The sequence below is a fragment of the Culex quinquefasciatus genome, chromosome 3 (genome assembly GCF_015732765.1).
Source record: "Culex quinquefasciatus strain JHB chromosome 3, VPISU_Cqui_1.0_pri_paternal, whole genome shotgun sequence".
Classification (NCBI taxonomy): domain Eukaryota; kingdom Metazoa; phylum Arthropoda; class Insecta; order Diptera; family Culicidae; genus Culex; species Culex quinquefasciatus.
In genome coordinates this window covers 32186948-32214636 of record NC_051863.1, presented here as the reverse complement: position 1 = coordinate 32214636, position 27689 = coordinate 32186948, and the positions used below count along the sequence as shown (strand labels likewise).

The 27689-nt window shown below is 33.0% G+C and overlaps 1 protein-coding gene across 15 annotated transcripts in view; it reads left to right on the top strand.

The window, feature by feature from the left end:
- Positions 1–27689, top strand: part of LOC6043265 (protein groucho) — a 384958-nt gene that overhangs the window by 144994 nt on the left and 212275 nt on the right. For 14 of the 15 annotated variants that reach the window (XM_038265213.1, XM_038265218.1, XM_038265217.1 and 11 more), the window contains one exon: positions 18886–18977. In XM_038265213.1, the coding sequence (XP_038121141.1) occupies positions 18886–18977 (92 nt within the window). Of the gene's footprint in view, positions 1–17464; positions 18522–18885; positions 18978–27689 lie in introns of those variants that run through there. The other variant, XM_038265222.1, reaches the window with a different exon arrangement.

The following is a 27689-nucleotide window of genomic DNA, read 5'->3' as shown; positions in this document are numbered from 1 at the left end:
TTTTTTTTGCCTGGACTAGTTTAAACTATGTCAAAAAGCTATAAGGCATAAATTGAACTAGTGAAAAAACTACATTTTGGTGAAACAACTAAAGTTTCATTCAATTTCATGTTCTTTTGAACTTTTTAATATTTATTTGTTTTATTTTTAAATATAAATAAAGTTTATGCAGTTTAAAGTTTAAAAAATTAGGATTTATTTTTATTTAAATGAAAAAAAAAACATTAGCATAATATAATCGTTCCAAAGACAGCTTATTAAAGTAGCTAAAACCAATCTCAACTACAGATCAACTACAAAGAAGCTTCGTAGAAATCTGCTGAAAAGTCAACCACTTTTAACGAGAATCAATTCTCTTCAAATCTACGTCGTATTGTTTCCTTTTTACGTTTCTAAACAAAAAGAAAAGAAAATTCCACCAGCATAAAAAAGTGCTCCATCCCATATAAACGAACACATAAACATTACTTTTTTCCACTTTTCCCTCGACTTTCCCAAAAAAAAAACTCTCAAAATTCAGCAGGACGACCGCCAGTTCAGGATCATCATCAGCCGTGTAGCAGTAAAAATGCCAACCAGATGAGAGAGTCCCTGCGAAACAACGTCGTAGGCAAAAAAAAACGCCATAACATGCTTTCACCACCCTCCACAGCTCCTTTTTTTCGGAAAAATGCTGAAGCAAAAAAAAAGGAACTCGCTTGTCGCTTTTCTCACATTTTTATGGCACACCCCCCCCCCTCCATACTCTCCTCACCCAGCAGTACAAATCCGTTCCACGTTTTTTATTTATCACAAAAACACAAAATTAACACAACCCCCCTCTGCTAACCGAACACACGAAACCCCAACCCACCCACTCAGCTGTGGGGGAAAAAACGAGGAAGGGGGGGGACTTTTCCTTCTGGTTTCATGTTTGTGTTTGGGAAAGTGGAAAAAGTGAAGCAAAAAAATAAAAATACTGGAAAATTGAGCCGGGAAAAGTGAAGGGGGAAAACAGCTTATTCGCAGTGTAACAAGCAGCTGGGAGCTTAACGTTATGGGGGAGAGGGATGATAGCGGATAGTGGGAAAGTTTAGAGGAATTTTGAGATAAAATCAAAATATCCTGCAAAAAAATGCTTTTTTTTGTGATTTTTAGCAATTTTATAATAAATTGTCATAATTTTTTTTTGTGAGCCGTCATCAGGGGGTTGAGATTAGGTCATACACATTTCGGCATTTTGGAAGACCCAATTTTCAAATGATTCAAATTTGGGTGTACAGTTTTTTGAAAAGTATAATCTCTTATTTTGCTTTCGTTTTAAATAAGTTTGTTATTCAGACTTTTAGAGTTCAGTTTGGAAGTGGAACTCAGACAAAGCAGACGTGTTTTCTGCAGCGGAAGGCTTTGTGCAAAAGGGAATTTGATCAAAATGGAGAAGAAACGTAATTTTACATTGCGATTTAATTTTGGAGAAGGAGCTAGGAGCCCAACGGATAATGAAATATTTGAATTCTTTCGAAAACAAAATTGGAAAAGTAGTGATTTGAGTGCTTTCTATCGTGAACAACATTTGATATTTGTGCGTTTCAAGAATCAAAGATTGGCCGATAATGCATTGACTAATCTCGGAAATGTATTTTTGTTTAAGTATGAGGATGGGAAAAAGGGACAAGTATTTGTTAATGACGCTAATGTGGTGTGTAAATATGTTAGGCTTTTTGGTCTGCCTCCAGAAGTGAAAGACGTTGATATTGAAATAAGTTTGGAAAAGTTCGGACAAGTGCAATATTTGAAAAGAGAGCGTTATTCGGCGGATACAGGTTTCCCTATCTGGAACGGAGTAAGAGGCGCCTACATGGAATTGGTCAGCGAAATTCCATCGACATTGGAAGTTGGTGGAGTTTGTGCCAGAATTTATTATGATGGACAGCCCAGTTTTTGTTTCAAGTGTGGTTCTCAAGATCATCTCAAGGTCAATTGTACGGGTGGTAACCGGAAGAACAATAGACGGTCAACTTCTGGTCAAGAAGATGGCTGCTCTTCTTCAAAAAACAATGGTTCTGTGGTCACTCAACCAGATTGCTTGCTAGTTGTTGCTAACTGCGAGAATCATGAAGACAAAGAAGCCATGGAAAGAAGAATATCAAAGGAAAAAACCTCGAAAGATAACAGCAAAGCAATTTCAAAGGGTGAAAAGAACAATAGATCGGTCCCTAGCGATTTGGATAAAAGCAACCGAGAGCATGATATCCAAGCGGACTTGCAAAGTTTGAGCGAACCCAGACAAATTACCGAAGAGGAATTGAAGAAGATAAGGGACTCGTGGAAGTATTACAAAGGAACATAAATGACATGTAAATTATCGAAAAATAAATAAAATAAACCCGTTTTTAGAATAAAAAAAAAAAAAACTTTTTGCAACTTCTCAAGAACAATGTAATAATTGCAACAACGTTCAACAAATGTTGTTGAGCAGGATAGGGCCGTTGGAATATTAATGTCAAGTCCCCTACGAATTAAAAAATAATAATGCCGAACAAAAAAAAATAAATTAACAGCATTGAAATTTTCATTGCAACATCATGTAAAATTAATTTTGAAATTTGCAGAATTTATTGTGTTATGCTTGTTAATATATTTTTAATTAAGTAAAGAATTTTATAACCAGTTGAAGACGAAAATACAAAAAAAATCATCAATTTGTTGACTATTTATTTTTTATTTTTGGGTGTTTAATTTTTATAAATATCCCGGTTTCAAAATCACTTCAAAAGCAAAATTAAATTTTGGAGTATTAGACCTTCGAAAAACGAATTTTCTCTGATTAATGAGGAGTCTTTAGAAGAGCTGAATTTTCTGATCAGTGCTTCTAAAAACCTATTTTTATTTGCCTTTTGACACAAAATATTAAAAATACTTAAAAATAACTAAAAATACTCAAAACACTTAAAATTATAAAAATTATAAAAATACTTCAAATACTTTAAAATAATTTCAAATACTTTCAAATGCTTTTAATACTTTGAAAAACTTTAAAATACAAAATAAAATTGTATAAAATTGAAATCACAAGCCATGGTATCAACATTTTAATAAAATGAGAGATTTAAAATGCAATTCACTCTTGCCCAGTTGTTTTACAATAATTAGTTTTCAAAATATTGTATGATAAGTAGTGACGATTTTTTTTCGGAATTTAAAAAAAAAACAATATTTCAATGTTTTTCATAGATTGCAAATATACTGAATATGATTTTAAACGCAGTAAAATGCATTTGAAATTGTTTTCAGTTGATTAGACTCCTATTTTCATCAACATTTTGAAGCGTTTTGAAAAAAATATGTTTTCCTCTTGATTGTTTTCACTGATTTTGAAGAGGAGGGTGACATTGACTTTGAAAAATATTTGCAACGGCCTTAAAATTTTTTAGACATGCTTAAAAATACATAAAAATGCTTAAAAATACTTAAAAATACATAAAAATACTTAAAAATACTTAAAAATACTTAAGAATACTTGAAAATACTTAAAAATACTTAAAAATACTTAAACATATTTAGAATTACTAAGAAATACTAAAAAATACGTTAAAAATACTTAAAAATACTTAAAAATACTTTAAAATATTTAAAAATTCTTTTTAAAACTTCAAAATACTTAAATTACTTTAAAATACTTTAAAATACTTTATAATTCGTTAAAATACTTAAAAACACTAAAAAAATCTTTTTGCAATTCCACTGTGAAACTGTCAACTCTTCCTGCCCTTCTGGAGAAACGAAACGGCCTACTTTTCCCTACCAAAAATAACAGAATGGAAAATTAATACCTTTCAATAACAGTGCTGAAAAGTAACATTTTTCAATATTGTTTTGTTTTGAACGATGAATTTACTAAACACATGAATGTTTGACATAAAATTCCATTAAATAAGCGTTTTTCGGAATTGCAAAAAATGTTGTAAGCAACTCGTTGCAAAACTTGATTTTTTCAGCACTGGTCGTATTTATCGGTAAACCTCGTTGGATAAATGTACAACTCGTGCTGAAAAAATCTTCTTTTTGCAACTTGTTGGATAAACTTCTATTAAAATCCTTTAAAATACTTGAAAATACAAACAAATACTTTAAAATAATTAAACACTTGAAAATACTTGAAAATACATAAAAATGCTCAAAAATACTTAAAAATACTTAAAAATGCTTAAAAATACTAAAAAATACCTTAAAATATTTTTAAAAAATTGTAATACTTACAAATACTTACAAATTCTTAAAAATACTTAAATAATTTAAAATCTGGAGTTTTTTTTTGAAAAATTCCAATAAACAAAATTTTCAGTTTTTGCTTTTTGGGTGTTTTTGAAACCGCCTTGAGTCAGGGGTGTTCAAAAACACCTAAAAAGCAAAAAATCAAAATTTGGTTTATTGGCCCTTAAAAAAAAACTCCAGAAATACTTAACATTACATAAAGATACCTATTTTTTTTTACTTAGGCCGATGCAAATATTTAAAAAAGTTTTTGTCCCTCGGCCCTGGCCGAGGTCAAGGGGGGGGGGGGGGGCAAAAAAATAAAAAAATATAAAAAATTAAATAACAAGCCATAGTCTTCACATTTAAATGAAAAAAGTGTTTTAAAATGCATTTTACACTAGTTCAGTTGTTTTGCAATCATTAGTTTTCAAAAAATCTAAGATCTGACAAAAACAAAAATTGTATCGAAAAAAAAGGATTTTGCATTGAAGATTTTCAAAAAATTTTAAGATTTTTTAATAAACCCAAACATGCTAAAAATGATTTTAAACGCAGGAGAATGTATTTTAATTTGATTTCAGTTGGTTGCACTTGAATTTTCATTGAAATTTTGAAGTTTATTGTAAAAATATTTTTTTTGCCCCTTGATTTTTCGGACCAGTTTTGAAGGGGGGGTGACAAAAACTTTTAAAAATATTTGTACCAGCCTTAAAAATTCTTAAAAATACTTAACAAAAATTTAAAGAACTTATAAATACTATGAAGTACTTATAAATACTGGAAACGACTGAAAAATACTTGATTTTCTTTGAATACTTATAGCTACTTAAAACTACTTAAAATACTTTTTTAAATACTCTAAAATTCTTTAAAAAACTAAATAATTCTTAAAAATATATTAAAAATCCTTTTTTCCATAAAATTATTTTCGTTGCTTTGGCCTGGTTAGGACCGAGTTGGCTTTTGTAGTTACATTTTTCTTAAAGCGTAATTACAGAGGATATTGTGAGTTAATGTTATTGGGAGGGGAGCTCATCAAAATACTTCAAAATACATTAAAAAAATAGTTTAAAATACTTCAAAATACAAAAAAACTTAAAATATTCAAAACATGTACTAAAACACTCAAAAACACTTGACAATCTTTTTTGAAAATCTCTTTTTGCTATAGATGTGCTATAGAATTCTATAGGTGACAAAAAATTCATCTTTTGAGCTACGGCACAAGTAAGTCAACATTTATTTGGCAGTGTTGCCAATCAAAAAAAAAATAACAATTTTTGTTAAAACTCAGGAAAGGGACAAAAAACATTAATAAAATTCAATTCGTCCTATGTTCATTCTATCAAAAAAAATCGTTTCTTAAAAATGTATTTTCAAGATTTTCAAATCAAACATTTGAAAAAGCAATGAATTCATATTTACAACCTTATCAAATGTTCAATAAGATATTTTAAAAATGGTTAGATTTCGAAAAAGTGTCTACGTGGTTTATGGATGGTTCCTAAGCAACAAGACACATATTCCAATAGCCTTTTTGTATGGATAGCTGCCAAAATTGAAAAGAGGCATCCATGGAACAACTAATGATGCAAAATGGCTTCTTTAGCCAGAAGAAATGTTTCATCCAAATAAAAAATACAAAATAATAATAGTGTCAAAGAATTATTACGAAAATAATCAAGAATTATTTAAACTGATTTTGAACTTTTTGTTTGCACGAACTTTTTTAAGAATTGTAATTCAGATGAAACAAATCTAAAATGTTTTCTTTAACCTTTTTAAAAATTTAAATATTTTGACTACACAAACACAACTAAAAAAAATCAATTTTAGATTTGTTCACCAAACTCGAAGTTCAGGTTGATGATTCTAAATTACCACGTGCTTTTCGGACAACCCCACTGTGCTGTGATGTATGATCCTTAGAGTCGTCCTCCCCACACCAGAGGATAGACAACATCGCCAACGAACGCGGTGATGATGATGTATATCGCGCTCCGTTCCAAGGGGCATGTTCGTGTGACGAATCGAGGAAAACTCGGAAAATTCTCACCTACTCCCACTAACTTGCTTTTGTGGTGGTGGGGGTTCGTGGCCTGCCCGGCAGCTCACACATTCATCACCATTTATTTATGCCATCACGGAGTAGTCAACGGGGATCATCATCAGGTGCCACTCCGTCATCGCTAGGGTAAGGAGGAGGGTCGGGGTTGGGGAGATTGCGTGCGAATCTTCGTCATCGCCATCATTAACGATGTTCCTGAGGGTGGTGCTGGGCTGGGGGGGAGGGCTGTTGTGTGATAGGCATCGCGGTGTGATTCAAAGTGATGCAAATGTCAGAGTGAGCCTCCTTGCAGGGAATTGCAGGTTTTGCGGTGACGCACGATGTTGCAACTGTCGTGACGATCGATTTTTTTTTTGTAGATTTGATTCAATAACTTTAGTGTTGTTTGGAAATTGTTGAATCGAATATTTCAATCTACATTGTCCTCATTTTGGTTAAATATTGAACAAATATTTTAGGGAAAATTGTGTTTTGAAATAATGTTATACTCTAAAGTTTAGTTCTACCCTGACTTAAAAAAAGTTAAGGTGGTATTTTGAAGTTAAATTTAAGTAAAAACAAATCCCAACAATTACACTGTGTTCAACACCGGATTCTCTGTAGTCACCCGGCTTGAATCATATTGTACCAATTTCTATTTTTTTTTCTCTCTCAGTTCTCACTCCATACTCGCACGCACACACAATCCCACACCGCACTCGATTCTCTTGCTTCAAACGAACGCATCCTGCGAAGCAGAATCATTTAGTCCTGGTTCACTCAAGCCACCAAACCACTTCCCTCGTGAATCCCTCACTCCGATAAGGACACACCGTTTGTATACTGACTGGAGTCGAGCTTGCTCGTTTGAGCGAAAGAGATAGCAATTTCTCTTCTCTCTTCCTCCTCACATCGCGAAAGTGATCCGATCCTGATGATGACGGTGGTGACAAACACACAGTGCAACTTTTTTCCACACAAAAAAAAGGTCCTTTCGCGAACACACACTCACACACACAAACTCACAACCAGCTTCAAGCCACGGCTCAATGACGATGATGATTGCGCTCGCATCATCACCATCGGCTCATCCCCCCTCACAGTGCGCGCGAGTTCACACTGATGGGTGACGGCGATGGCGATGGTGCTGGGTGAGAGGAAGCGACGAGCCTTTTCCTCTTCTGTCAACTGTGAACCTCCGTATACGACGCGCGAGCTCTCGGTTGCGTGTGCCGTTGTTTTTCCTGTGAGTGTGTTTTCTGGTTTTTTTTCTTCTTTTTGTGTGCAAAGGGCACTGTGAAAAAAGTCGCTTATCAAATAAAAGCAAAATTGAAATTTATTCAGTGTAAAACATTGCCCAATAATGTTTTGATTCAGAAATGATGAAATCAAAGTTTGTGAACTTTACAAAAAAAATAACTCGCAAAATCCGATTTTGAACTTATATATGCTCCAAGTGATAAGTTTAACCCTTTTGAGATTTTAATATTTATGATGTTTTGTAATGTTTCCCAGTGTGTTACACCGGCAGATTTTTTTTTAATTTTTTGTTTAGAAGCTATATTTTAAGGAATCACCTTTCCAAAATATATTTTTAGATGATTTGATATGGCATTAGAGCCGTTTTTTATAATTTTATTTTTTGTATTTTTTAATCCGGCTGGAACTTTTTTGGTGACTTCGGAATGCCCAAAGAAGCCATTTTGCATCATTAGTTTGTTCATGAGCAATTCCAGCCCAAAACAGGAATTTTTTAGGTATTTTTTTCTCGACCCTCTCCGATTTCAATTAAACTTTGTAGACATGTTATCCTACGCTTATTTAAGCCATTTTTGTTTATATGGAGCCAGTTACCCTCAATAATGACATTTGAGAAGGGCGTAAGTGTTTTAAATATTTTTGTATCTCGTAATTTAAATATTGCTGTATCTCGAAGCCGTTGCATCGGATCAAAAAGTGGTCTAAGACAAATTTGTAGGAAATTCCGAAAAAAATACACTGAAAGAAAAAAACTCTCCACCTTTATGGGATTTTTTTGATTTTTAAGTTTCAAAGTCAAATTTGAAGGTTAGCCCACGATTTTTTTTCGTTCAAATTTTTTGTGAAAATAGCCTAAGATGTTACAAAAAGGCTCACAAAAAATGCAGGATGGAGCAACTCACCTAAAAAAATACAAAAATCATTTACTGAAACTGTTTTTTTTTTTTCAAAAGTGCTCTAAACATCAAAATTTAAAAAAAAAAAAACCGAACACGAGAGTCGATTCTCCAGACAATTTTACATAAAAGTCTCCATATTGACCAATTGAAATGAGGCCAAAGACAAACTTATGGGAAATTGGACGAGCTTTCCGGTAAAAATATTTTCGAGACTTAAAAATCAAGTAGGGTAGGGTAGTCATCAATGAGACACTTTTGGTTTTAAACTTTCAAAGATTTTTCTCATTTCTTCATCAGCATGTTTTAATGAGCTTTTTGTTGCATTTTCTTTCTTTTAATGTGTTCTAACATTGACCAAAATATGAGATCGATCCGACATCTACAGCCAGAGTTATTCAACTGTCTCATTGTAGACGCACTTGGCAGGAACAATGAGACAGCTGGGGAACAATGAGAAACACTACGAAAATCAAGATTTTTCTAGTAAAACATCATGTTTTTGTATTGTTCCATTGCAGTTAACTTGCCTTGAACATTTTAGAGCAATTTTGCCAACATGAAACTTTAATTAACAAAAGTTATACTAAAAAGTATTTAATTTTGTAAAATCGTATATTTATACCAAATAACTTTGTATTTTTGGTTAAATGAAGTTAAAACTCAATAAATATGCCAAAAATCACTTTTAATTCATGTTTTGAAAGATTTCCATAGATTTTGAAAAGTTTAATGAAGAAAAATCAAAGTGTCTCATTGTTACCCATGAGCTGAAATGAGTGGGGAACAATGAGACAGTCCTGGATACTGGGTATATTCTAAATTTTGGCCAAACCTAATGAAAGGACATTGTAGCCCAACTCAATCCCTATGGAACGTCGAAAGAAATTTGAAGAAATATTAGATTTAGTGTTAATGGCAGCCTACGAGCGAAAAAGTAATTTTTGTACATAATTTACTTTTACATCCCAGAATCAAACATTTATGAATAACTTTTCAAGGAAGCGTCCATAACCAAAGCCACTATAATGGCAGACGTGTATCCAGTAGACACACCTTTCCCCCAAATATGAGCCTGATTGGTTGAAACTACGACTTGTGAGAGCCATTTTATCATTGTTCCCCGTGTCTCATTGATGACTACTCTACCCTATGTCATATAGAAATTGCCAAATACCATCAAAAACCCTATTTTTTCAACATTTTTATTTTTAAAACCACTGTAACTTCACAAGGATTGGACTTAGGACAATGGTCAATATGAAGACTTTTATGTAAAATTGTCTGGACAATCGACTCTCGTGTTCGGTTTTTGAAAATTTCGATGTTTAGAGTACTTTTGAAAAAAAAAACAGTTTCAGTAAATGATTTTTGTATTTTTTTAGGTGAGTTGCTCCATCCTACATTTTTTGTGAGTCTTTTTGTAACATCTTAGGCTATTTTCATAAACATTTTGAACGAAAAAAAAAAATCGTGGGCTCACCTTCAAATTTCCTACAAGTTTGTCTTTGACCACTGTTTGATACGATGCAACGGCTTCAAGATAAAGCATTATTTAAATTACGAGATACAAAAATATTTAAAACACTTACGCCCTTCTCAAATGTCATCATTTGACAACTATCCATGCAAAAATGATATATGAAAATTCAAAAATCTGTATCTCATGAAGGAATTTTTTGATTGATTTAAAGGCTTGGGCAAAGTTGTAGGTATGGATAAGGACTAGAGCTGGGACTTCAGATATCCGGATAATTTACATTTTTTCTATATTAAATCAGATATAATCTTTTCAATCAAACCAAATCAATAGAGGTGTACAAAAATCGTATCAGAACTTCAAATTATTTGGGTAAAAATATTTGAGGAAATCAAAATAGATTGAAGAATAAAAATGTAACGAATTGAATAATTTTTCGGATAATAGTATTCGACCATAAATCATGTGATGTAAAATTAAAGGTCTTTTGAAAACCTGTAAAATTATTTTGTTTCGTCCTCATGTCACCCCACAGTCGTAAGACAAAGCTGGCATGTATGGGATATTTCATTTTCTACTAGAATTATCAATGATGCAAATTATCCGGATATCCGAAGTCCCAGCTCTAATAAGGACTACACTGAAAAAAAATGATACATGGTAAAAAAAATTGAGTATTTTGAATTTCACTTTTTGTCATTGAAACTTAATTGGCTAAATAAACAATTTTTATTTTTTTTTAAATTTGGTGATATGTTTTAGGGGAAACCAAATGCCAACATTTTAGATACTTACAGAATATGCAAAAAATCTTTGACCGAGTTATGATTTTTGCATCAATTCACATTTTTTTTTAGATCGAGGTACTGGTCGCACAAATTTTTCAACTTCGTTTTTTGGTGGCGTTACGTACTTTTTGACTGCAAATTTAATTTCAAATTTAAAATTAAATTCAAAATTTTGAATGTTTTGATGTTTTAGAAAAATCACTATTTTTTCAATAAAAAACTGCTTGGTTTAAGATTTCTTGCCCTTTCTGTTTTTTTATTCTAGAATGATTGCATTTTATGTCACCTAAAACATACATAGTTGTTCTTTTGGAAATCAATTTTAAGTGACAAAAAGGGAAAAAATCTGGATAATTTTTTCGGTGTGGTCCTGATTCATACCTACAAATTTACAAATATAAAACTTTACTAGTGGTAAAGTCATTGGTCTCTAAGACACAAATGTTGTGTTATTATGTAAAATTTATTGTGCATCATACATTAAAAATACACATTCTTTTTATTATGAATTCTTTATGAACCAAAAAAAGAATTCTGTATTTTTTTATTTACTTTTAATCCGAAAAATAGAATGAAAAGTCGGAGTTGGTTTAAGTACCAAATAAAAAAATAAAAATTACTATTTACGGTTCGATTTTCTAAAACTGTGCAACACATAAAAAAATAGAGTTTACAAGCATAATTTCTATATATTTAAATGAACATAATGTTTCTCAACTTGTTGTGGTATTGCACAAAGGAATAAAACATAAACTTTAAATATAAACGAGCTCAAACATGATAATTATGATCATTTTCAGGCAGGAAAATGCAATTCAGATTGTATTCAGTTGATTAGAGGAGAAACCATTTTTATATCCTGGCATTTTTATAACAAGTTTTGCGGTATTAATAAGTGTGAAATTATTTTTCAAACATTTTAATTTTCTATCTCGTTGAAAAATCTAAAATATTTTGCATCAACAGTCCAGATTTAATTATCTGTAGTTCTCGCAAGAAATCATTTCAGAAAATCGATCCACAAAAATATAATAACCTAGTCTGGACAGTTTGATGGATCAAGCTTATTCTATTTTGTTTCTTTTTTTTCTTTTTCTTGAATTTGTTTAATATATTCTAGTTCTTAGAATTATCTTCGTGGCGAACACAACGCAGTAGGGCTGGCCGCTCTAATTTTTGTAATACGTTTTCGAGATTTATTGAATGTATTCCAATTTTAAATATTGTCAAGAAAAGGCTGAGGCAAACTCTAATCTATATACTGTCCAGCACGCTTTCATTGTGAAATGTGTGTGAATGTGAATATTTTTTTTAATAATTTTTTAAATTTGTTTTAACATTCCTTCCATCCGTTCCAGTGCAATCCTAAAAATCTTTTTTATTGTTTAACAAAACCACTTCCAAAAGCCCATCAAAAATGTTATTTTGTAAACAATTGCAAACCAAAAATCGAATTAGTCGCTCTACAGCTTTGCCTTGGCGTTCTCGATTGCGAGATTCCTACTCGAAACTAAATGTCCGAAGGCTTGATTGTTGAGGCAATTGCAAACCTCTTTTTACACCTTAGCTTCCACCCACCCCGGGATTTGAACTGACGACCTTTGGATTGTGAGTCCAACTGCCTGCCAGCGAATCCACCGAGACAGGACCTAGGGAGACGACTCCTACACCTGGACTGAGCTATCGACCTCACCTTTGAGTTAGTCCGACGGAAGGCGTGGTCAGACAAATCTCGTCTCCAAAAATGCCAGTCCCGGCAAAAAAAGTTCATTGCTGGCGAAAAAAAACAAGATTTTTAACATTTAAGATTTTCAAATTTTGGAGATTAGAGGAAAACTCTATAAATTTCTGTTATTGTTTGACAAACCATAGTTTGAAAAATCCTTAATAGTATTATTTATATTTTCAGCTACAAAAATCATTAAATAAATAAATAATTAAAAAAGTAAGCGTAATCTTGTTTACATTCGCTAGCAATATTTATTGTTTTGGAGCAATGTAAAAGAAATGGACAGATTTTTTTTATAAGCATCTCTGTAAATCAATCCACAGTTTGTTACAGTGTGCTAATATTTTCACAGTGCAATACCTCTGCTACTGCTGCTGACTCTAGACTCCGGCTGTTCATCGTCCTTTTATTTGTTGTTGTTCGAGTTGGTGTTCTCTCCGTCCCCCGAATACAGCTCGGCCTGCGTCCTCTGCTATGTTTGTACAGCAATCAGCAGCAGCAGCTAGGATGGTCGAAAGGATACATGCGTTTCTGGTCCTCGCCGTTTTCCTCCCATCCTTCCCGCAGCAGGATTCAATGTGATGGGAGATAACCTTACTAAAAGAGAGGGGAAGAGGGAGAGAGTGCGAAAATAACCTCAAACCACACTAATTCGTCCTTTCCTGAACGTTGTGTATTGCGCTCCAAAAACCAAAAAAGGACTCCAGTGCAAACACACACACACACACACACACACACACACACACACACACACACACACGCTCGCTCGCGTGCGTTCACCATAACGGTAGTCGTTTCTCGCTTTCTCTCTCGGCGAAGTGATCCTTACCAGAAATGATGGGATCGGGACCGGGACCGAGGAGATAGGAAAGGGAGGGAGAATGTATACATTTCAACAGCTTTCATTCATGGGTGCTGCACCACGATTTTTGGAAGGATATGTTAAAAGGAAAGAGAGAAGAGGGAGTTGCTGGCTGTGAGAGGTGAGCAGATGTGAGCATGAGGTTTGGAGAGAGAGAGAGAGCGTGCTGTTTGTGTTTACATGCGCAAGGATAACATGGAAGTGTTGCCGGATAGAGTGGAAAAGTAATTTTATTTGTTTTTTCTTCTCTTCTTCTAGAGGACTTGAATTATTTCAAAATTTTATTATTATAAAGGCTAGAAAATGAAGCTTATAAGGAAATTTTCACTAAAAAATTTTTCCTGTGAAACCTCTGTGACTTAAGTTCGAGCTATTTGTTAAATATGATGCTTTAATGTTTTATTGGAAAACACTTTTAAACATGCATCATAGGTTTTTTGTCGCAGTTATTCAGGCTATTTCTTTTCGAAGTTTTAAAAAAAAATCTTGTTTCGTGCTTATATTTAAATGGAGAAGGTGGAGGAGGAGGAGTGGGTACATAAACTTTTAAAAAATATTTGTTTCGGCCTTAGGAAAATAAAAATTTCAATAAGACGTTTTTTAACAAAAGCTTTGAGGAATTAACACTTTGTTAATAATCTCATCTCATAAATTAGGCAAGTGCAAATTTTATGCAAAGTTGATATAAATCAGTTCTCTAGGAGGAGGCTAAAAAATCAAATTCAACTATTATATAGTCAAGTACAGAATCGATTATCCAAGGCTCGACTTCTTAGAAACTTCTGATAGTTGAATCGTGCTAAAAAACGTTTTTATTTTGGTTCCATAGCCGCCATATTGGCCGTCATCTAGGATCACATATTTCCAAACTACTTTGGATAATTTTTGGGGTCACGTTGTGCTCAACTAAATAATTTTTCGTGATAAGTTTATCTGAAGTGTTTTTTTCCAGGGCTTCGGATAATGGAGTCTGGTCCCCACCCTTTTGTTTGAAGAAAAAGTTGTGGTACTGTACATCGAAAATTTAAAAATATATATATTTTTTTAATAACCGCAAACATTCTAAAAATGATTCCTAAAGCAGAAGAATAAATATGAAATTGATTTCAGCTGATTGCACTTCAATTTCGATTGAAATTTTTAAGTTTTTTGAAAAAAAAAATTGCCCCCCGATTTACCGGGATGATTTTTAAGGGAGAAAGATATTTGCAACGGCAAAACTGGAAGTTGGCATTAAATGCCTTAATTTTAAATTGATTTTTTCAAAGTACTAGTTGTTTATGTGTAAGGATGTCTTAGGTCATTTAAAAACTCCCTGGAGCTAAGACCTGTCGGTCTACCGCCGTAACAAGTAAGATTTCGACCGGTTTTGACCATAATCCTTGGTCAAAACCGGTCGAAATCTTACTTGTTACAAGCACAGTTTCAGTGTGTGTGTGCACAAAAAAAAAAATCATGGTAATATTACATCTGGGATGGGGTACATCTTTTATGTCAGAAAAAAAAGGTGTAATTTTACCTCTGGAAATGTGTAATTTTACCACTTTTCTGGTGAAATGTCACTTTTTCAGTCTAAATTGAGGTAACATCTCATCCCAAAAGAGGTAATATTCAACCTTCCAAAATTACAGCTTCTAAATTTACATTATTTTTTACTGTGTGGTAGACTACTCTGTTGTTGTGTTGGTATGTTCAGGGCCAATCCATGAAGTCCTTATTACCACGTAGACCCACACATTTAAACTTCAGGGAGTTCTTAAATGACTCAAGACATCCCAACACATTAATACAGTAGTCTACCATACTCACTGAAGCTATGCGGGTATGATCCGTGGTCAAGAATCACCGACTTTTGGCTTGTTACGGAGGTAGACCCACCGGTCTTAACTCCAATGAGTTATTGGATGACCCGGAACATCCCAATATGTTGTTAAAACAATGCACTGTAAAGTAGGAGTAAAGTAAACCGGGAGTAAAGTAAGAGTACGCACTAGCCGTTTCTAGCTTTAATTCAGGGGTGCTCGAAATGTTTTGAATCTGGGCCAAATTCGAAACTCAAATGAGATTGCGGACCAAATTTACAAAATAGGTTATTTGAAAAATTGCATTTTTTGGATTTTCAAAACCTATTGTTTGGAACTCAGTGCAAAATTAGATTTTTTCATCACTCGTCGAAAATGATCGTTGAGAGCCAGAATTTAAACTTTTCAATGGAAAAAAAATGTTAAAAAATTATTTTAGTTTAAGTTTTTATTTTTTCAAAATAAGTAACTTTCGACGAAAATTGCACATGTTTGCTCACTTAAGAAAAAAAATATGAAAAGCTGAGAAAATTCTTTATATTTTGCTTTTTTAACTTTATATGAGAAATTGCCATGCAATGGTTTCAAAACAGAAAAAATGATGTTTTCTAAGTCTCAACCAAACAACCAACCATTTTCTAATGTCGTTATCTAATCAATGGTCCGATTTACGATGTTAAAATATGAAACATTCGTGAATTTTTCCGATCTTTTCGAAAAAAATGTTTTGAATAAACCAACATTTTAAAAGGATAAAATATTCAACATTTTGTCCTTTTGAAATGTTAGTCTTGATTTAATATTTTTGAAAATATTTTTTATTTGAATAGATTGGGAAACTTCACGAATGTTTCATATTTTAACATTGAAAATCGGACCATTAGTTGCTGAGATATCGACATTAGAAAATTGTGGGTTGTTTGAGTGAGACTTAGAAAACATCAATTTTCCTGTTTTGAAACCATTGCATGGCAATATCTCAGCAACTAAGGGTCTTATCAATAAAGTTCATAAAAGTAAAATATAGATAATTTTCTCAGCTTTTCAAAAATATTTTTTTCAAAATAGGGGAAAAATTGGCACTAATTTAAAAAAATTAAAATCTGCGACTAGTTTCAAAAAAGTCACCAATAATGGATTAAACTTGAAGACGGTGCACTTTATCAAAATTTCATTAGAGTACTTTTTGATAGCAAATTTGATTTTACATCGAAAAATGAAGTTGAATAATTTTTGCGACCAAAATTTCGATGTTTTGATAAAATCAGTATTGATTCAAAAATCCATAACTCGGTCAAAGATTTTTGCACAACCTGGAAATTTCTGAAAAGTTGGCTTTTGATGTCTTCTAAAACATAAAAAAAATTAAAAATAGTGTTTTTTTGCAAATCAAGTTTAAGTGACAATAAGTTAAAAAAAATCACCATATTTATTTTTACCGTGTATCATTTTTTTCCGTGTAGTACGTAGCCATACCTACAACTTTGCTGAAAACACCAAATCGATCAAAAAATTCCTTCAATAAATACAGATTTTTGAATTTTCATACATAATTTTTGTATGGACAGCTGCCAAATTTGTATGAAAATTTACATGGACAAACTAATGATGCAAAATGGCTAATGATGCAAAATGGCTACCGAAGGCACCAAAAAAGTTAAATTGTGTAATGATATTCACTGAATTATTTCTCTAAATTGTACTACGTCCTTTTCAAAAATGAAAAGTGGTGCGGGACAAGTGTGTGCACTTAAATATGGCTGTTTTTACTTGTCAAAGATACCCTTCTGATAATTTCTTTTTGATTTATTGTGGAATTTGTTGTATTTTGACTGAAGAACAACCCCCAAGAGTGCGCATTTCTAGAGTTTGCTTGAAAAGGTCCTATAAACCAAATTTCATTTTTTTTTGCTTTTTGGGTGTTTTTAGAACCGTCTTCAGTAAGGGGTATTCAAAAACACCCATAAAGCTAAAATTTAAAATTTGGTTTATTGGACCTTTAAAAAAAACTCTGGATTTGTACTTTTCTTCACAAATCAGCGGAAAATCATCAACATTACAGTGTTTGGTAGTGATATTTCAAGAAATCACCAATTCTTCTGGCATCCCTTCCCTCCACACTGCCATATTGAAATCCTGCCCAACTTTCTCAGAGAGCACATTTCTCTCTCAGCCTCTGTTCGCCTCCTCACTCTCTGTTATCCTTGCTCGTCCTTCTGCCTTCGTTGACGGTTTCGCACGGTTACGTCGAAACGTCATTTGTGTGCGAACTCTCGTGCTGGGCGGAGGAGCCTTTGTACGCGTCCTTGCTGTCAAGTCACGGCCGACTACGTCGACCACTACGCTCTCGTGTTCCGGTCTGGTTTTCTTTTTTTTTTTACGGGAAGATTTTTTGGAGAAAGTGATTTTCTTTAGGGGTGTTGGTTTTAAGCAAAGTGAATTAAATAATTGGTGAAGAAGTTCAATCGGCGACCTGCCAACCCTGGGATTAGGGTCACCAATTGGATTAAAGCGCCGCCGACCCAGAGAGGGGTAATTGAATTGGCCAGTTGCCAGGTGCCGGGGGGTCAAGAAGAAAGTGCGCGGGGTTACGCGGGATCAACAAAAGCGAGAGTGCGAACTCCCAGAATCGCTGGAGGATCTTCGCGCGCGTGGTTCTACAGTGTCCAAGAGCGTGTGTGTGTGACGTCAGGATATTCGTCAGTGTGGGTGGTGGTGTTGTTGTGGTTTTGGGGGTTAAATTGAGAGTGAGAGTAGTCTCCCCTCCCCCACCCGGAAGCTCTGTTTGTAATAATTCAATCGTTCATTAAACATATTAAATAATCACATTAAAAACAGTTACCATCTCGCAGAGAGCAGTCATCAGCGCGCGCGTGATTGAGTGGTCGGTGTGTGCGTTACGCAAACACACACACACACACACAAACAGGGAGAGCAAGGGAGTGTTGGTGAGAGCGGTGTGTTGTGGATCTCTGTGGGTCACGGTGGTGGCATATTTATGAATAAAACATCGATATTACGATAATAAAGCACATTTTCCGACGAATGAATTAATCAGTTTAATTATAATGCTCCACGGGAGTTCCGGGTAGTGGCGGTGGTGTTTGTGTCGGTTGTTGTTGTGGTGGCGCCAGCCAACAGTGCTGGTGATGTGGTGGTGAAATAATGGATAAATGCCAGGCTTTATCGCAGCGGCGGTGGTGGTGGTAATCGTGCAATTCCACTGAATCAAAGTGTCAACTAGTGGGAAAACAATTGGCAGCATTTTACCCCCTCCCTCGCCAACTGAGCGGGAAATCGTTCGTGGAAACTCAAAAGTGATTAATTTTGTGCACAGTTGAGCAAACATACCGGGAGGCACACGTACACTTGCACACATATAGAGCAGAACGAGCGCGCAAACATGACTGCCAATTTAAAGGTGCGGTTACGATTGTTTTTTGTTTTTGTTGTTGTTAGTTACATGTTGCATAATTATATTTAATTTGCGATTATTAATTTGACAAACACACACACTCACACGTGACTGTGTCACGGAGATAATTATCGCGCGGCTTTGCCGCGTACGGATTAACATAATTAGTTCGATAAATTATTATCCGTGTGGGTGTGTGTGTGTTTGTGCAAATAACTTCGACGAGCGAAAGTGATACACTCACTCAAATCGGAGTAATTACTTTGCCCCGGCCCTAATGATTGATTGATTGTGTAGTGATAATAGGATCGTAATAATGATGAGTCAAAATTGAGGTTTAATAATATTTTTCTTTCATGTTTTTTTACAGGGTCCACCCCCGCAGGGGCGGCAGTTCACAATCGCGGAAACGCTCGAACGGATTAAGGAGGAGTTCAATTTTCTCCAGGCACAGTATCATTCGTGAGTATTGACAGTTTTTTGTTTGTTTTTTTTTAAGATACAAGCCCTACAAGTCCTTGAAGAACACTTTCACTTAGCTTTCACTGAGAGAGAAACATTTTAAATTTGACTCAACCCACCTTGGATTTGCGTAACACTTTGTCCTAAGGGGTAATTTTTGCCCTTGATCACGATTGAGCTTCGAGCCCTTCCGTTTTTGAATATTCGAAAAAAAGGAAATTTTATATCAAAAAGAACTTTTTTTGTAAAATTGGAAGCTCAATTTGATGGTGTACTCTGAATTCCGGAAAAAGTATTTTTCATCGAAAAAAATCAAAAAGAGTTTAATTTTTCTTTAGTAGAAATTTTAAAAAATATCCCAGAAGGGTAATTTTTCATCGAAATAAAAAAATTTCATTTTAAAATTTCGTGTTTTCTGTAACTTTACAGGATTATTTTTTAAAAGTGTTTAAACGTTCTGTCCTACCAGCAAATGATAACTCTCTTACTCTGTTAAAAGATATATTTCAGTGTGTGTACAACATTTTTGTTAACAATACCCTGTTATCTTTATTTTTTTAATTAAATTGTTTTAAATGCTCAATTGTTTAAAAATATTTCTTTAGGCAGATTTTTTTTAAATTGTGCAAATTTTCTTGTACATTAATTCCGTTTAAATATTATAGAGTACCCATTTTTCAGGTCAAACTTTAGGGAAACATATTCCCTGCTTATTCAACGGTAACTGTAACCTGCCTTGATTTAATTTATTGGTTTACTTTGTTGTGCATGGCTGAAGATAACTTACAGCAGTTTGTTGAACCACTTTTAAAATACTTCGTTGAAAAATTATCAGTCATTGTAAACATGCTAAATTTAGGTCTTAATAAAAATTATAAAGTTTTTATTTTTTTCATATTACACTTGTTTTAATGAACAGTTTAGATGAACAAGACATATGTTGCTAAAGATTTCTTTAAAATGTTGAAACATGCTGGTTTGAGTATTTCCTAAACTCTTGGCATGACTCAAAGAACTCTTTCAATCAAATACCCTTTTCAGCCAATCAAAGTTGAATGTTCAGGCTTTCAACTCAGTCAAAAGAAAAATGGAGGAAGTAAAATAAATATAAATTATTGAATGAACAAGCCATAGTTTCAGCATTTTCATGTAAAAAGTGTTTTAAAATTAATTTTACAGTAGTTCAGTTGTTTTGCAATTATTAGATTTCAATTAATGAAAGATTTGACGAAAACAAAAATTTCAGCAAAAAACAAAACTTAAACATTGAAAATTTTCAAAAATTCAAAAGCTTTTTAAATCAATTCAAACATACTAAAAGTGATTCTTAACGCAGGGAAACGCATTTTAACTAGATTTCAGCTGATTGTACTTAAATTTCCATAAAAATTTTGATGTTTCTTGAAAAAATATTTTTTGCCCCCTGATTTTTCAACCAACTTGAAGGGGAGGGGGAGACAAAAAGTTTAAATAAAATTTGTACCAGCCTAAGTGAAATAAGTGAAACTCATAATAATATTTAAAAAACAATTTGATATTCGAAATAAAAAAAATATTAATGCTTTTCTTAAATGTCTTTCTTGATTTTCAAATTTCCTAATATTAAGGATCAGAAAATTTTACGGATGATTCATTTTTTGACTTTGAAAATCTAACACTTTGGGACTGTTTTGAAAATTGAGTTCTGTTTGGTTGACGATGAAAACTTAAATTTTATTGTTTCTTTTATTTGAGAGCCTGCATCTCAGAAACGTAAAGATCAATCTGCATTATTTCTAAGACAGCTTTGTAACTTTGGAATAGATAAGGGCACCATTTAAAAAAGTCGATTATCAATGATTTTTTTCAAACTCGATTTTAAAGTGGATTAACTCGAAAATTGTGTTTTTTAACTTAACTTTTTATGTACTTTTCGCTTGCAAATTCAATTTTACATCAGAAAATTATACTCACAATTAGTGCGTCCATCCCGGGAATTCCCGGGACAAAAATCCCTAAACCGGGAATTCCCGAATCCCGGGATTTTTTATATTTTGTCCCGGGAATTCCCGAAATTGAAAAAAAAATCATTTTTTGGTCTGGAAACTCAGATTTGGTTGTGGAAATAGATGACTTAGTAATCGAAAAGAATTTTAAAGCATTAGCAAATTTGTATTCGGCACATATCAACATTTATTTGGCTTATAGGGAAAAATTATTAAAATTTTAATTTTCGGATCCGCAGAATGTTTAGCGCTTTAAATATTTTCATTACATTTTATTTATTTTATAAATATTTACGTTTAGTGATGATTTTAAACTTGAAAAAATATTTAATTATTTTTCATCAAACATCGGCATCTGGAGCAAATTAGGACAATAGTAACGAATTAAGACAGCTGTTTAAGCCAATATTTTTTGCATAAAGTTCTGATATTTTTTAAATAAACAAAATAATTAGTACACCGATAAATTAGAAAATTTATTGCTCTAAAATATCCTGAACCTATTCAGACTGCAGTCCCGATTTCCGTCAGTTGACGGTAGTGGCTTAAATACAATTTTTAAATATTTTTTTTTGTAAAACATGAAATTATAAACTTTTTTAGCTTTTAACATTGGATGGTATCATTTTATTTGTTTTCGTTTGTTTTTTTTATAGTTTCAATGAATTTCTTTAAGCATTAGAAGTCATGTCACATGAAAATTAATAGAAATTTTTAAAAATTTTAGGATGATAAATATGAAATAATTTAAATCACATTGGATTAAAAATAATTATTCAATCAAAACCCAAAGCACAACAAAAAAAAACAATTTTAATATTTTTTAAACTAGCTAAAAATCGCTGTTCTTGTTCAGATTGAAGTATAGATTATTACCAATTAACAGTATTGAGCTAATTCTGTATGTGTAAGCTTGAAAAACATAACAAATTTAATAAAAACGTATATTTTATGATTATTTTAAAAAATTCCCGGCATCCCGGGAATTCCCGGGATTTCAAAAATATTTTTCCCGTTTCCCGGGAAATTCAAAACCCGGGAAAATTGGACGCCCTACTCACAATTCTATTTCTTAAAATTATAAAAAAGATAACATTTCTTTGTCTTCAAAACCCTTTTTTGGTTCTCTGAAGCACATCAAAAATTTCAAAAATTGTAAAATACGGATTTAGAATTAAGAAAATGTTGATTTATAGCATTATTTTAATATTCTCATAGTGTCATGATTTTCTCAATGAACCGGATTTCGAGTCAAAAAATCGAATGCATTTTCAGATTCTTTGGACAATTTCCCACTAGAAGAAGGCAAAATAAGTTAGTATATAATTGAAATTATGTGTATGGAAACACAACTCAAAAAAATCTCCCAATTTAAAGGCATTTTCAGTAGAACTAATTTCATAAAAAATGTAAAAACTTTTGATTCGTGCTTCGATTTCAGTTTATAGTGCAATATGATTCAATAATTTTATAAACAAAACTAGTTTTTAAAAATTTCAGCTAACATTTTGATTTTATAACAATTTTACCTAAAATTTTTATGTATTTTGTTAAAAAGCTTATAAACTTAGTGATGGTACATTTGACTTAAAAATAAAATTTGAACACATTTAATCTGATTTTTATAAGAATAATTATGAATATCAAAGTCACCCCGGAATTCAAAATATGAATTTTCAGTGCAACTATTTTTTAAACACTTTATATCAAAAATAGTGCGTGCACCTTGTGTGGCCTACCCCAGTACATTTATCAATAATAATAATCTTAAGATAAACCTAACCACCTGAAAAATATTTCAAAAATTAATCGAAATTGTATCAATGTTACCCTGGTTTACGGTAATTAAAATTTTAGTCATGAAAAGTTGATAAATAGTAATAGTAAAAAGTGATGAGCAAATATTTTTAAGAGTTCTACAACCTTGTACTCCATCGATCAAAACATTCTTTTTTTTAAATACTGATTTAAGAATTTTAACGTAGCATTTTTGAATAAATAACTGTCAAAATTGTATTGAGACTTGTACCAATCATGCAAAATGACTTCTTTGGATATAGAAGAATTGCCTTTAAAGTTTGAGTCAAATAAAAAAAAAACACAATAATTGAAATATTATCAAATTGGCAGATTTCGTGGAGAATAACTCTTATGTTAAAAAAAAACGAAAATTCAATTGGTGACACTCTTATTGACCGCGAATATCTTTAATTGCTGTGTTATTCCACAGTTGCAAAGTATTTTACTATAAAAGTACATCGCGAGATATCGTACCCATACTGTTTTTGAATGATTTATATTTTTTGTAATAATATGGAAGGCATGAAAAATAATTGCAAACATATTTTTAATTATAATTCTAAGGCTATTTATAACCACTTGAGCTCGAATCGAGTTACAAAAAGCCAATAAGTTTGGCCCCTCGAGGGTTAACTGCATCTCCAATCAGCACGTGCGTGCCTGTGTGCGACGTGTTTGTAATGTATTTATTGACCAAATAATGCCGAGCACAATAACGCGAAGAATAGCTCTTTTTCCACTGAACGTGTGTGAGTTTGTGTGCGTGTGGCACCAAAATTCCCAAAGGACGCACACACACACTCGCACAAAATCACGCAGGATCGTTTTTGGTGTGTCGTCGTCGCTGACGTCCTTTTATTTCTCTCCCTCCCCGGAAACCCATAAGGACTCGATAAAGCTCTTATGTGAACAACAACCAGTAGAATGGTGAAATCAGGGTGAATTAATAGGGGCTGCGAGCCGGGTCGCTCGCTTTTATGAATAATTTTGCCGTTTTTCTTTCATAATGGAGAAAAAGCTGCGGGCCAAAAATTAGAGGACAAGCCTGAGGCAAGAGAGGAGGTAGGGAGGGAAAAAGCAACACAACTGGGAAATTATAATGGTTTTGGAACGCGACGATGATGGTTGATGATAACCAGGGAAAATATCGAGAAATTAAGGGGAATCGGGACACAAAGGAAAGAAAAGAAAGGAGAGAAAAAAGTTAACAATTTTTAGCACCAATGTCACGAATGAGAAATAGATCCTTGTCGTCCCAGAGCTGTTGTTGTTGTTACCGTCTTGTGTTGTCCACGACTATTAGAATAGGGTGTGAAAAGTTCCATCAGGGAGGGAACAGCAACAAAAAAAAAACTTGTAATTGAAATATAAATAGTGTGACTTGGCGGCGACGGCTGCTGGCATCAGCACGGCGCTAAGGTAAACAAGCAGCACAATTATACCGATTAAGGGGAAGTTTCTTTGCTGACGAGATTCTGAGGGAATAATCGCAGAATTTCATTTTTGTGCCATTTGTAGCGTTTTATTTGTTTCGTTTTGGTGCGCTTATAGGGCTAATTTGATTGTTTGTCGACTGCTTTCCAATGGGAGATATTAAGGTACAGCGGCAGATGGTACAAATTGGTGACGAGGACGATTGATGGAAACGTGTGGTATGGCACATCATCTGGCGGGTAAGAGGATGAACAAACAAGCGAGTTCGCACTAATGCCATAATTAGGTTAGGGTGGTGGTTTTGGACAAGGCATTGATGATTTATTGAACCGATCAGAATGGTAGATTTTTGCCTTTTTTTTCGTACGAGTTCAGTTTTTCAAATCTATAAACACAAACGTACCATGGGATTTGAACACTTTGTTCCTGGTTCGCATTTTCATGAACGCTTGTTCACGGTTTTGGGAACTCATTTTTCTTCGTGAAGTTGGTTGGAAGGTATTTTTTTTTTGATCGATTTGGTGTCTTGGGCAAAGTTGTAGGTATGGATAAGGACTACATTGGAAAAAATGATACACGGTAAAAAAAATTTGTGATTTTTAATTTAACTTTTTGTCACTAAAACACTATATATGTTTTTTTTTATATGTTTAAGGGGATATCAAATGCGAACTTTTCAGAAATTTCCAGGTTATGCGAAAAATATTTGACCAAGTTATGCATTTTTGAATCAAAACAGATTTTTCAAAAAAGCGAAATATTGGTTGCAAATTTCTTTTAACTCGATTTAAAATCAAATTTGCAATCAAAAAGTACGTTAGTGAAATTTTGATAAAGTGCACCATTGTATTTTCCGATTCCAAAGCACTATATTTTTTAAGTTTGGTTGTTTTTCATAGGATTATAGCCATAGGCTCCCATATAGCCCAGATCCCAAATGACCGGAAAAATAGAAAAAATTTAGCATTTTTTTAAAATACGTGGTTTCGTGAATATTAGATTATTTCTAAGAAACTGTAATTACTTTCGAAATGTATGAAAATATTCCGATAACATAATATTCATATTATAAAAAACCTGATTTTTTTTTTCAAAAATACGTAGATCTGTGTTATAACTTAAGAAGTGAATGGCAGTTGTCCATACAGAACTGGTACAAAAATATTCTAACTTTTGAATAAATATTCTGATTGGTTTGGTGTCTTTGGCAAAGTTGATGACTTTTCAGAAAAAAATTAAATGAAAAAAAATTGTCAATTTTTAGATAAACTTTTTTTTGCAAAAAAAGTTTCCGAAAATCGATATTTTTTATTTTATTTTATCTTAACGTAAAATCAATTTGCATTCAAAAAGTACTTCAAAGATTTTAAGATAATGTGCATCGTTTTGAAGATATAGCCACTCAAAGTTTAATTTGAATTGATGAATTCAAGTTTTTCAATTTCTTAAAATAGTGACCATTGTCCATTTTTGAAAGTTTTTTTTTCGAAAAGCTGAGAAGATTTACAATTAAATTGCCTAAGGGACATTCAAGATTGGATCTATGGTTGCTGAAATTTAGCAAATAAAAAATAAACTAGAAAAATGAAGTTTTTTAAGTCTCATCCAAACAGCCCTTTATTCTTATGTATTACCAATATCTCAGAAAGTAATGATCCTGTTTTCAATGTAAAAAATACATTTTTGAAATTTTATGATCTTTTCGATTTAAAAAAAAACACTAACATTTTAAAAATGGTAAATATTTAATAATACACCCTTTTCAAATGTTATAATTGACTCCAAAAAATTAACAATATTTTTTCGAAAAAATCAGAAAATTCATTTTTAACATTAGAAATAGCATTATTATTTTCAGAGATTTTTGAAGTCAAAAATAAAATGCTGCTTGGAATTTTGTTTGATACTTTTTATTTATTTTTTAAGAATTTATTTTTTTATTTATAAGCTTAAAAATAGATCTCATTTCGCATTGTTAAATACCCCAACATCCCAATATTCAAACAATTTTGATTTCAGCTATCGAAAAAAATCTTCTGAGTTTTTTTACTATAAGTGGAAGTCTTTTTCTTTAAAATACACAAAAAAAAACATTTTTATGTTTCTCCTAAAAAAGATACAAACATTTAAATATACCTTTTTGCAATTCCAGTGTGAAACTGTCAACTTTTCTTGCCCTTCTGGAGAAACGAAACGGCCTACTTTTCCCTACCAAAAATAACAGAATGGAAAATTAATACCTTTCAATAACAATGCTGAAAAGTTCTACTTTTCAGCACTGAAATGGGTGCTGAAAAGTTGAACTTTTCAGCACTAGTTTTGAAAAGTAACATTTTTCAATATTGTTTTGTTTTGAACGATGAATTTACTAAACACATGAATGTTTGACATAAAATTCCATTAAATAAGCGTTTTTCGGAATTGCAAAAAATGTTGTAAGCAACTCGTTGCAAAACTTGATTTTTTCAGCACTTGTCGTATTTATCCAACTCGGTAAACCTCGTTGGATAAATGTACAACTCGTGCTGAAAAAATCTTCTTTTTGCAACTTGTTGCATAAACTACTATTTTGAAACCGTAAAATCGCTGCAACTTTTCAACAGAGCTAGCGCCTCTTTGTTCTTTCGTCAGAAGGTTATTTTTATTCCTCTAAACATGCTCCGAAGACACCAAACCAAAAACCGACACCGAAAAAAATGCAAAAAAAATAATTTAACACTTTTTTGAAAGTTAAGTGCGTTTCATATAAAGTTTTGTATGAAACGGAGTTCAGGTTGGCAAGCACTGCCGAAGAGGGTATGCCTCTATCTGTTGAGGATTCGGAGAAAACGTTTAAAAATTAATATTTAGGACCACCCTTGTACCAATATTCCCAAATGTCGCAGAATTGCATAGATATGTTTTTGTGCTGCTAAATTTGATTTTCAGACCACTGTGCAGAGCACTGATAACTGGAGCTTCGATAACTGGAGAAGAAATTGGCACAAAAATCGTGTCATTTCGGTTTTGCTAAACGCACCGTGTGGCATGACTTGTGGTTAGGATTAGCAAACTTTACGGGTTGCCCCGAAGCAATATAAAGTATTTGATTCGGCTAACAGAAATCAAAAAACAAATAATTACGCGTTATTTGTCATCAAAAAAGAATCAATGATTGAAAAACACGGGCTAAATATCAGCTTCAATCCTAACCGTCAGGAAAAATTCTTCCCCTACTGTTGCACAGGATTCGCTTCACTGAAATTGAGCCAAATCAAGGAGGAAGGAGGGCACCCAAGCTGACACGAACGGAAAACCACCCTCCTTCTAACGCTGCTTAATTTATCCGCTCTCCCCCTTCGTCGAAATTCTCTTTTCACCCCGCACCGCACCAACCCCGTTATTAAACCAAATTCCACTCATTTAGTCCTAGATAATCATATTTCACCCTTGTCGTCGTCGTCGTGTGCAAGTCCTTTTCCCCCTCCTGTAATCGTCATCGGGCGTCCAGTCA